Genomic DNA, 12,189 nt, shown 5'->3' with positions numbered 1-12,189 from the left:
AGATTTGAGTTAAAAACGTTCGCTCTGAAAGAATATCATTTATATTCAAAGATTTGAGGCACATTTTCACGATTTTTCAAAAATAGCAGAACTACAAGGTCATAGCGCGGCACTCGGTGCCGCGCTATGACCTTGTAGATCTGCTATTTTTCAATAGCTAAAGCATAACGGAACGCCTAAAACACCAAAAGGGGTTCCCGTTCTGAATGGGTTTAACTGGGAAACATTTCCGTCTCCCCTTTTGTAAACGTGTGCTCCTCCCGCCGTTTTGTTTTTGTGCCTGGTTTTCGTGGCGTGTTTCCGCGGTGGCGATCAGATCACCGACGCGGTTTACGGCCTGGTGCAGCGGCAGTGTCAGACGCAGTACGACGCGGTGGTGCAGTCGTGCGAGGCGGGGCGCCCCCTGCTGGAGGCCTCCATACGGACGGACATGGACCAGATCATCACCTCCAAGGAGCACGTCACCAACAAGATCAGAGGTCTGTCTTGTCTTGTCTTGTCTTGTCTGTCTGTCTGTCTGTCTGTCTGTCTGTCTGTCTGTCTGTCTGTCTGTCTGTCTGTCTGTCTGTCTGTCTGTCTGTCTGTCTGTCTGTCTGTCTGTCTGTCTGCTTTTTCAGCCATTAATCCTTAAGACCAAAAAATAGCGGATCTACAAGCTCGTAGCGCGGCACTCAGTGCCACGCTATGAGCTTGTAGATCTGCTATTTTTCAATAGCTAATGTATAACATAATGCTTAAAACATCAAAAGGGGTTCCCGCCCAGAATGGGTTAAGACCTGGAAAGCATCTGTGTCACCTTGGCCTTTTAAACACTTTAACCATTATTTTTTAAACCGTAGCTATTGAAAAATAGCAGACCCACAAGCTCGTATCGCGGCACTATGAGCCTGTAGATCTGCTATTTTTGAGTGGTGCATACCACTCCAACAACCAGCTTTGTCTGTTGAGTGGTGCAAACCACTCCAACAACCAGCTTTGTCTGTTGAGTGGTGCAAACCACTCCAACAACCAGCTTTGTCTGTTGAGTGGTGCAAACCACTCCAACAACCAGCTTTGTCTGTATCTATGTTTGTGTACCTGTGTACGTGTCCGTGCAAAGGTGAGCATGGTTACTATGGTTAGTGTGTGACGTCACTGACATAGCTGATCAGACTATATAAGACCTTGCACCACTCAGTTCACACGGGTGTGATTTTTTAAATATATATATTCATATATTATTTCCTAACAAATGTTTTTTAACTCAAATCTTTGCTTCTGGGAGGTCCCTGGAACAACATATTTTGAGATGGAGGTCTGCAGCCAAATACATATAATTCCTAGAGGGTTCTTGGCCTGAAATAGTTTGAGCACCACTGATATAGAAACATATAGGTTTCTTGTCTTCTTGGGATTTAGAAGACATTTTGTAGAATAATCTGGTCTCAGGCATCAAGTGGCACTGACGGTAAATTCCAGGGGCTGTATTCCAAAGATGATGTCCCCATAGTCATCGTTTCTGACCCCATAGTCAGTTCTAGAGTCTTCTAACTAATTCCCCTCGCTTACTGGCTGTCTGGCATGTGTTTGTCAACTCAGACAGCCTTGCCTTATTTAGAGCAGAACTCAATGCAGGGGCAGGCAAGGCAGCATTCCAATGACTGTTTACTGTTCTGGAGGAGGATTTGAGCCGTGGCGCTGTCATAATGACTGTCTGGCAAGAAACGTCAAAATTCGAGTGGGAGCAGTGTTGAATTCGTCGACTAAAACTAGGATGAAAAATGTGCGTCGACTACCTTTTTCCACTGACAAACTAAATGGAAACTAGATAAAAACTATAAGCTATGATGACTAAAACTAAGACAATTTCGTCAACAAATATAAACTAGACTCAAATGTTAGGAAGGGACTAGTGGACAAGAGATCCACTATAAGTCATTTTACAATTAGTTGCATGCTGAAAATAGATCTATAAGCTCACAATTACGTTGCGCTGCGACGCGTTGTGAGCTTGTAGATCGGCTATTTTCAGCAAGTGAAAAAAGTCATTACGACGGAATCAAGCCCCGCCAAAATACATTTTGTTCGACTAAATCAACTGTAGGTTTAGTCGACTAAAATCTTATGATATTTAGTCGACTAAAACTAGACTAACACTAAGATGTTCCAGGTGACTAAAATGTGACTAAAACAAAAAATTCAAGAGACTATGACTAAAACTAAAATCAAAATGTGCTGCCAAAAACAACACAGAGTGGGAGTAAATGAATGTTGACTTAGCTTTATGACTGAGTCTGAGACATCGACTATCTATTTTGTGGGAAATGTGGGTGTTGTTGACGCCTTTTCATGTTGCGTAATGCTAGATGACTTTGCTGTCTATTAGTCACATGATCAGGAGTACTTTGTAAGCAGGACATAATTGTTGGAAATAATTGGAAGTGGTATATGCCCACAATATATTAAATCCTGTAAGCAACAGTTTTGTAATATCAATGCGTTGCCTTTCAAACTAAGCAATATTCGGCTATTAAGATCCAATACGAGAGTGATGAAGTCTATAGCTCAACACCAACTCGGGGCTCCAGATTTGTTGAGCGTTGATTCAGCGGGATACATAAGTATACACATAGTATACATATAATATCTGTAGTAAAATAAGAAACAAACAAACAATGCCCACCCACTCCTCCCTCCGAGGACAAACGATGTCACGACATGCATACCTGGGCGGGGCTCGGGAGGTAGAGCAGGTCGTCCAATGATCCCTGGGTCGGCGGTTCGAATCCCGGCTCCTCCTCCTGTCCACATGTCGAAGTGTCCAGTTGGGCAAGACACACTGAACCCCCTACATTGCCTCCAATGAGTCGGTCGGTGTGTGAATGTGGGAAGTGAGGACGCTGGCGTCGACTGTTCGCCGATTCACCTCCCAATGTATGTATGAATGGATGAACCATTGTAAAGCGCTTTGAGCACTTGGAAAAGCGCTATAAAATGCAATTAATTATTATTATTATTACCACTGCGTAAAAAAAATAGATAAAAACGTTGATATCTCTAGATAGACGATATCTAAAAAGGTTGGCGAAATGTTGAGGTTTCCACGCGTCGCAAATTAATATCTTCTTAGCCGCTGTTAACCCATTTAGACCCGAGGACGATTCTACAAATGTCTTCTAAATCCTGACAGTTTTCTGAAAAACCCATGTTTCTATGTCAGTGGTTCTCAAACAGTTTCATGTCAAGGACCCCCAAAAATATATGTAATTGGCCGCCGACCCCCATCTGAAAATATGTTGTTCCAGGGACCTCCCCAGAAGCAAATATTTGAGTTAAAAATGTTCGCTCTGAAAGATATATTCAAAGATTTGCGCCACATTCTCACGATTTTTCAAAAATAGCAGACCTACAAGCTCGTAGCGCGGCACTTGGTCTACGAGCTTGTAGATCTGCTATTGTCAACATGCAACTAATTGTAAAATGACTTATACTGGATCTCTTGTCCACTAGTCCCTTCCTAACATTTTAATCAGTATATTTAGTCTCAGTTTTAGTCGTCATCAGCTTAGTTTTCATTTAGTTTCCATTTAGTTTTCGTCGGTGAAAAAAGGTAGTCGACGAACATTTTTTCAACCACGAAAATCCGGCGAAAAATAGTCCGATGGGTTGTTATGATCAGAAGAACCAGCGGCCATGACAATGTGAAACGAAACCACCATGCACAGCATGTTGTAGTCTAAACAAACGGCCCGTTCACATGCATTGGGCTCAATTTCCCAGAAGCCCTAGCAGCCCAGAGGATGACTTGATTTCCGGTTTCGTCATCATAACGCGACGGCCTCGTCACCAGGTCCGGGACAAATCCGCTATTTCTTATTAAATATTTTATAAAACGGCGAATTAAACGCATTAAACAAATGGCGGGTTTAGCGTATTACGCGCGGTGGAACCCTGGATTAACCCATTTTGGGCGGGAACCCCTTTTGGTGTTTTAAACATTATGTTATACTTTAGCTATTGAAAAATGGCAGATCTACAAGCTCATAGCGCGCCACCGAGTGGCGCGCTACGAGCTTGTAGGTCTGTTATTTTTGAAAAATCGTGAAAATATTTATTTCAGAAAAGGAATTAGAAGATCTTTTTTTTATTTCAAGGCCGGGCCTAAATGGGTTAAACAATTAGCCGCCGTCAAAGTGTTAATTAATCGATCTGATTGATGTGTTTGCCGATTAATCTCCCATCACTACCCATAACCATTTTGCACGCCAGAGCGACGGGTGTTTTTTGCGACGTCGTCGTCATCAAAACGCGTCACCTATCCACACTCTGTCTGGTGGAAACCCCGTATGACTTAAAACGCATTTAAAAAAAACGCCGGTTTAAACAATGAAAACATAACTCGTGAACAGGAGGGAAGCTGTTGTACAGTCAATTAACCCATTTTGACCTGAGATCAGATTCTAAAAAATGTCATCTACATCCTGACGTTTTCTGAAAAAGCTATGTTTCTATGTCAGTCGTTCTTCGATTTTTCAAAAATAGCAGACCTACAAGCTCATAGCGCGCCACTCGGTGGCCAGACCCCCAGGAACGCGCCCAGGGGGCCGGGCCGGTTCCGACGTGCTGCCCCGAAATGGTTGAGAAATGACAGAGTTACCGTGCGGCAGTCCCTCTACTGTCACTGTACTGAACTGGCACACCCGAAAGCATCATATATACAGTTAATATGTGCGTGTGTGTTTGTGTGTGCGTTAGGTTGCGCACAGGTGGTGAAAAACAACCATGTTGTTTTCGTGCTCATACCCAGCCACCCACCCACCCACACACCCACACTCCGTAAGGTTGCACCACTCAAAAATGACTAGAAGTGAATGCCCTACGTCTAACGTTCTCTCCGTCCTCTCCCGTCCCGTCCCTCCATATAGCGGCCGTTCTTCCCAAGGCGGAGAAGCTGCTGAAGGTCAGCATCGAGCCGTACATCACCTCCATCCTGGACGCCCTGATGGAGCCCACCAGCCGAGGCTTCGCCGAGGTCCGCGAGGTCTTCTTCAGCGAGCTGGTGGACATGAGCAAGAACACGCTCAACGAGGGCACCAAGGAGACCGTGGCGGAGGTGAGCATAGATGTATATAAGAAAGCTAGATGGCTCACCCGCACTCTGGCCAATGGCGAGCGACGTTGCTACGTGGCGGCCATCTTACCTCGTGGCAGCATAACATTGTGTCTATGGGGCATGCACATTTTAAATAACCATAACTTGCTCAATTTTCAAACGGTTTGGTTTGTTATAAACGTCAGAGACGTCCGCATATTAAGCAGATAAGCGTCCTGAATCATAGCCACTTTGACAACGTTTGTAATAAACCAACCCGTTTGTAAATCCGTCAAGATTTGAGCGAGTTATGACTGTTTTTGTTTTGAACATACTGCACTGTAGCCCCTCAGCAAGATGGCCGCCGGGTGATCTACGTCAGAGACTCCGCCTTGAGCCATCTAGCCTTTATATATATATATGGAGGTGAGGTCCAGAGACAGGGCTGTCGCCATCATTAACATGATAATGATCGTCCAATCGCAATTATTTTAGATAATCGCGTATTATTTTTGCATAATAACATCGCGGTCACCGTCGCTAGTCGCGTTAGAAGTAATCATACCTCCGTTGGTTGTCGAACCCCTCGGGGGGGGGGGGTCTTTTGGCTACATGCTATTATATCTAGCACTAACCAAGATATGGTGTCGTGTCACCTTGAAATGGGTTCTGAAGCTGCAATCGATTCCATGTTGAGAAATGTCCATACATAAAAAAAAAAAGAAATCTAAAATAGCAGATCTACAACAATAGCAGATCTACAACCTTAAAACATGTCACTTCGTGACGTGTTGTAAGCTTGTAGATCTGCTATTTCCGAATTTTGTAAATTCTTTGTTAAGAAAAAATATGAAATGTGTCAGTGATTTCTCTGTATATTTAACCCATTCTGGACGGGAACCCTTTTTGCTGTTTTAAGCATTATGTTATACTTTAGCTATTGAAAAATAGCAGATCTACAAGCTCATAGTGCGGCACCGAGTGGCGCGCTACGAGCTTGTAGGTCTGCTATTTTTAAAAAATCGGGAAAATGTGGCGCAAATCTTTGAATATATTCAACGATTTTTAACTCAAATCTTTTCTTCTGGGGGGGTCCCTGGAACAACATATTTTCAGATGGGGGGGCCAATTACATATAATGTTTGGGGTCCTTGACATGAAATATTGAGCACCACTGATACAGAAACACAGGTATTTCAGAAAACTCTCAGGATTTAGAAGACATTTTTTTATCGACGTCAGGCCTAAATGGCTTAATACATGATGTATTTAATCTCTCTCTTCTGTCTCTCTGTCTGTCCCCCCCCCCCCCCCCCCTGTCCAGCACATGGAGAAGATCTCCATGCTTGCGTTCCACCCGGTGAAGATGCAGAGCTGCTATGAGATGGTGGAGCAGCTGAGCCTGGACGGTCTGCAGCAGAGGTTCGACGTGTCCAGCCCCTCCGTGTTCGTCCAGCGAGCTCAGATCCTCATGAGAGAGGTAAAGAAGAACGATTCATTTAATTAAAGTCATACATATACAAACAATTTATGTATTGGCGCTTTTCAAGGCACTCAAAGTCGCTTTACAGCAGTGTTGTTTTTGGCAGCAGATTTTGGATTTTAGTTTTAGTCGTATAGTCTCTCTTGAATAGTTTTCATTTAGTTTTAGTCACATTTTAGTCACCCGGAATGTTTTAGTGTTGGTCTAGTTTTAGTCGACTAAATGTCATAAGGTTTTTGTCGACTAAATCTACAGTTGATATACTTAAATGTATTTTGGCGGGCCTTGATGCCGTCGTAATGACAAGCAGATCTACAAGCCCACAACGCGTCGCAGCGTGACACGTTGTGGGCTTGTAGATCTGCTATTTTCAACATGCAACTAATTGTAAAATGACTCATACTGGATCTCTTGTCCACTAGTCCCTTCCTAACATTTTAGTCTAGTTTTTATTTGTTGACGAAATTGTCAGTATATTTAGTCTCAGTTTTAGTCATCATAGCTTAGCTTTCATTTAGTTTTCGTCAGTGAAAAAAGGTAGTCGACGAACATTTTTCGTCTTAGTTTTAGTCGACGAAAACAACACTGCTTTACAGAACATTAATAATAAAAGCAATTTTATGAGACAAATAAACTAGTTAGAAACAGTTAACACTCTGGGAGGCCACGACGGAGGTCTCCGTCCTATTAAATAATTACGCCCAGCGCCCAGGGCGGAGATTGATCAAAAAACACGGAACATTACTTTGATAATAGAGCGCAGCAGTCTACAGCCTGGGAAACGTCGCCTGTTGGGCAACATTCCATGTCATTTCCGGTTGGGACGTCATCCATTTTAATGGATGGGATCAAAAATAGAACGTGAATAACTCTAAATCTAAATCAATGATTCCAATTCTAACAAAAGATTGCTCTGATGTGAGCAGGGAGTGAGTTCCACAGTGAAGGGGCGGCCACTGCAAAGGCCCCTGTCTTTCTCCCAAAGTTCCCTTGTTGGACTTGTGGGGTTCCAGTTGGTTGACAGGGCTTGACCTGAGGGACTGGGAGGGGACATGGCGTTTGATGAGATCATAGAGGGGGGGGGCTTTGTATGTGATGGTGAGTATTTTGAAGTCAATTCTGTACTTGACTGGGAGCCAGTGGTGGTATGTGCGTGTTTCCCTGAACGCTGAACTGCTGTGGAAAGTGGGGTCCTTGAGGGGGTTCTGACCAGGTGGTTCTGAACCAAATGAACCCTTACGGGTCCATTTGGTTCCATTTGTACACTCTTTATAGAGTTATGGTGGTCTTGTGGTCTAATGCAGGCGTTTCTCAAAAATAAAGTCCGGAGAAAAAGGCTGATTTATATCAGCCATTCAAAAGAAGAAAAAAAACAAAAAACAAAACAAGACATTGCGAGTTATTGCAGCCTATGGGGGATCTTTGGCACAACATGTTTTCGGATGGGAGTCCGCGGCCAAATCCACATCCATGTGTTGTGGGGCTCCTTGACATGAAAAGGTTTGAGAACCACTGCTGTAGGGAACATGGAACGGATCATCGGAATGGACCGGGGCCATGACCAGTGTTGTTTTTGGCAGCAAATTTCTATTTTAGTTTGAGTCTTGAATAGTTTTCACTTATTTTTTGTCACATTTTAGTCGCCTGGAATGTGTTGGTGTTATTTTAGTCGACTAAATCTACAGTTAATTTAGTGAATTTAAGATTTACATTTACTAAAATGTGTTTTGGCGGGCCTTGATGCCGTCGTAGTGGCTGATTTTACACTTGCTGAAAATAGCCGATCTACAAGCTCACAACGCGTCGCAGAGCGACGCGCTGCGAGCTTGTAGATCTGCTATTTTCAGCATGCAACCAAGTGTAAAATGACTTCTACTGGATCTCTTGTCCACTAGTCCCTTCCTGACATTTTAGTCTAGTTTTTATTTGTTGATGAAATTGCCAATATATTTAGTCTTCATTTTTAGTCATCGCAGCTTAGTTTTCATGTAGTTTCCATTTACAGTTGGAGGCCATCGATATTGTCCTTTTCTTTTTGCTGAGGTTTGCGTGATCTGCGCAAAAGGACAGTTAACCCATTGTGGGCGGGAACCCCTTTTGGTGTTTTAAACATTATGTTATAATTTAGCTATTGAAAAATAGCAGATCTACAAGCTCATAGCGCGCCACCGAGTGGCGCGCTACGAGCTTGTAGGTCTGCTATTTTTGAAAAATCGGGAAAATATTTATTTCAGAAAACTGGAGGATTTAGAAGGATTTTTTTTTATTTTGAGGTCAGGCCTAAATTGGTCAAATAATAAGGGACAATATCGGTGGCACCCAACTGTAGTTTTCGTCAGTGGAAAAAGGAACATTTTTCGTCTTAGTTTTAGTCGCTGAAATCAACACTGACTGTGTTTCAGTTTTTTCCCACGCAGGTCTGGGAAGTGGGAAATCTGGGTGATGATTGTGGAAGATGAATTGGGGTAATTTCCAGGTCTTGAAAAGTTCTGTAATTACACAGTAATTCTCGAAAAGTATAGTATTCTCTCAATCCTGCTACACATACTGTACTGTAAGCATAATGTGCATATTTATGCAGTTGTAGAGCCCACTGTCTTGTCTTAATATAAGTTGTGAAGTAATGTGGCCTTGTGGTAGTCTAATCGCCCTGGCTTCAATGGGCATGCAGAATATTCAATACGGAATGCAGAATCTCTTCCATCCAATCTAAACCACATATATTGTCCTTTCCAGCTTGTACTTTTCTTGTGCTATACAAAGTGCTACAAAGATTATATTACTCTGCCCGATGACTTAAGTTCTTTCTTAAAGTTTTGAAGTATGTGTTGGACACGTCCTCGGTTATAATGCTGTACCATGCATGCCGACGAGATGCCTTCAGGCCATTGTTGTGGTCTGTGGACTGTGGCTCCACTAGTTCTGACTGAAGTCTTTAAAGCTTGTGGGGTGGTGTTCCTCACTGCTGTGGTCGGGTGCATACAACCAAGCAAGCACCCATGGTTTAACTGTTTCTCACTGCTGTGGTCGGGTGCATACAACCAAGCAAGCACCCATGGTTTCACTGTTCCTCACTGCTGTGGTCGCGTGCATACAAGCACCCATGGCTTACTGCTGTAATTGGTGAAATGGTAAATGGTGCATTTATTTAGCGCCTTTATCCAAGGCGCTTTACATATAGTCCGGCAGCCGCGGTGGACGGGTGGGAAATTTGCTATATAGTCTTTTATTGGCCTAAAAATATTGTCTATATACATACATTCATGAATGCACTTGCTGACCGGCTGAACGTATTGGGCAATTTTCTTTATAGGGGTTTCTTGTGACCCTACCATTAACATCATATGGCAAAAATGTCAAACTTTCCTTTTGCTTTAAGTAGCATGTGACATGTCAAACTAGGGGGCTGTCATGATTCTGAATCCATTCCAAGCATTAGTTTTGCACAAAATACACTCCTTGGGCTAAAAACGGCCATAGACATCATGACAAATGTGATGAGGTCAGCACATTTTGGGCACATTTGGGCAAGTGGCTATGGCTGCTTTTAGCCCAAGTAGTGTATTTTGTGCAAAACTAATGCTTGGAATGGATTCAGAATCATGAAAAACCCCTAGAAAAACAACAAAAAAAGTGTTGTAACCTGCCGTTTTTTTCTTCTTTCTAATTATTTGTTCGGCCCAAAAAATTGTGTTTGTTGTCATGATTTGTCACGACTCGAGTTGGCTTTGTCCGCGGCGTAAACGTCTTTAAATAAATACTTTCTGAAATGTCTATGAGGAAAATGAACGGAGAATCATTTCCTGGGCCATGGTAGGGGGCGGGACTTCGACGCTCTATAATATGCCGAATGGAAGATTCTGTGGGTGGGAGGAGTACTAGTGAACAAACATTTTTAAAAAAATGTAATTGAAGGTGTCCAAAAATGCTGTTTTCCTTGGGACAGACTTAACCATGCTACAAACATTTCCATTCTTCCATTCCTCATTTTGTATTTTAGTGGAATATATATGAACCCATTTTGGGCGGGAACCCCTTTTGGTGTTGGCATTATGTTATGCTTTAGCTATTGAAAAATAGCAGATCTACAAGCTCGAGTGGCGCGCTACGAGCTTGTAGGTCTGCTATTTTTGAAAAATCGAAGAACGACTGACACAGAAACATAGCTTTTTCAGAAAACTGTCAGGATGTAGAAGACATTTTTTAGAATCTGATCTCAGGTCAAAATGGGTTAATTAGTACATCACTTTATAACTGAAGATTATTCCTCACGATGACACGATGTTAGATGACATTTTGACCAAACAATAACCCTCACTCGGTCATTTCACAATTCAAGAATGTATGTACTGTACCTTCTGTACCTAGATTGTGATATGACCTTCATTTCTACACACAACTACACAGGGTAGAAGTCTTCAAGAGTTAAAACAGTCGGGCCATTAATTTAGCCACTCCTGTGGAGAACCACAGAGCCCGGTCTCCTCGGCAGAGCCTGGCACCCACAGGGGGGGCAGCGTACCGAATCCAAGGTCATTCACAGTTCAAACACAAACATGAATCGGCCACTGTTTATAAATTACGTACACAAAAGCTCCACAACCTCCTTCCCTCAGTGCTACGCGGCTACACTGTGTAAAAACAAAAGGAAAGAAAGACGTTTTGTCCTTGTATTGGGTGTTCCGAAATGATGTAGTAGTATGTGGAAGAAATGCTGTACAATGCCAATGAAGAGAATTGGTTTCACCCATGCACATTTAGGGCAGTTTTTTCCCCCACGTATTTTTCAAGTACATAAAAGTGCCAAGTATACGAAGTGATTCAACTTATTTTAATGGAATTAACAATTCATAATAGAATTTGGCTCTCGCACACTGTTTTGTTAAGATATCACTTAACCTACCTTTTTTTTTTTTAAGAGGGGAGCTGAACTGACTAGCCATTGTGTAGAGAGAGAGAGAGAGAGAGAGAGATCTAAAGCTTCTTGTAGGGACGAGGGTGCCCTCTGGTGGTGGTTGGAATTTAGTCACCCAGTGCTATTAATGTTTTAGTCAACCAGTGGTCCTTGAGGGGGTTCCGGGTGGTCCCCGGCTAAATGATGGAAAGTTGGTAACCAAATGGACCCTTATACAGTAGATCTTGAGAGTGTTAAATGAAACCAAATGGACCCTTACGGGTCCATTTGGTTTCATTTTACGCTCTCAAGAGATAAATTGTTAAACATCTGCATACTTCATTTACAGGAAGCCTACACAATTAGGGAATGCAGAAGAACGTTTACCTGTTATCTGTCCTATGGTACCAACATCAATACAGCATGGAATTGTGGACACAATATTATACAATGACAACAAAACATTGACATTGGGGCCAGTGGCGTATCCAGGAATTACGTTTTGGGCAGGCAAGATCATGTGTTAATTGTCGTCTCCCCGCGCACAATCGTAGCACTAAAGGTTTTCAAAGAGCTATACCTGCCAGACGATGTAGGATACAAAGGCTGAAAGGCATGCATTTACATTCCAATGGGTGATTGAGGGTCGCGCTCTACCGCAACGGCCAATCAGCTGTCCACTAATAGTTCTCAGGTCTTGTTTTTGTCTTCGTTTTTTCTCATTATATGGATTTTGGCCAG

The 12,189-nt window shown here is 42.8% G+C and overlaps 1 protein-coding gene across 1 annotated transcript in view; it reads left to right on the top strand.

Annotated features, from left to right (window-relative positions):
- The window catches only part of niban2b (niban apoptosis regulator 2b), an 83,959-nt gene that overhangs the window by 59,982 nt on the left and 11,788 nt on the right, over positions 1-12,189 (top strand). The window contains exons 8-10 of the mRNA XM_079517364.1: positions 317-479; positions 4,905-5,092; positions 6,396-6,551. Of these exons, the coding sequence (XP_079373490.1) occupies positions 317-479; positions 4,905-5,092; positions 6,396-6,551 (507 nt within the window). The remainder of the gene's footprint in view (positions 1-316; positions 480-4,904; positions 5,093-6,395; positions 6,552-12,189) is intronic.

The sequence above is a fragment of the Electrona antarctica genome, assembly GCF_951216825.1.
Source record: "Electrona antarctica genome assembly, chromosome: 12".
Classification (NCBI taxonomy): domain Eukaryota; kingdom Metazoa; phylum Chordata; class Actinopteri; order Myctophiformes; family Myctophidae; genus Electrona; species Electrona antarctica.
This window is presented reverse-complemented; position numbering and strand designations above follow the sequence as displayed.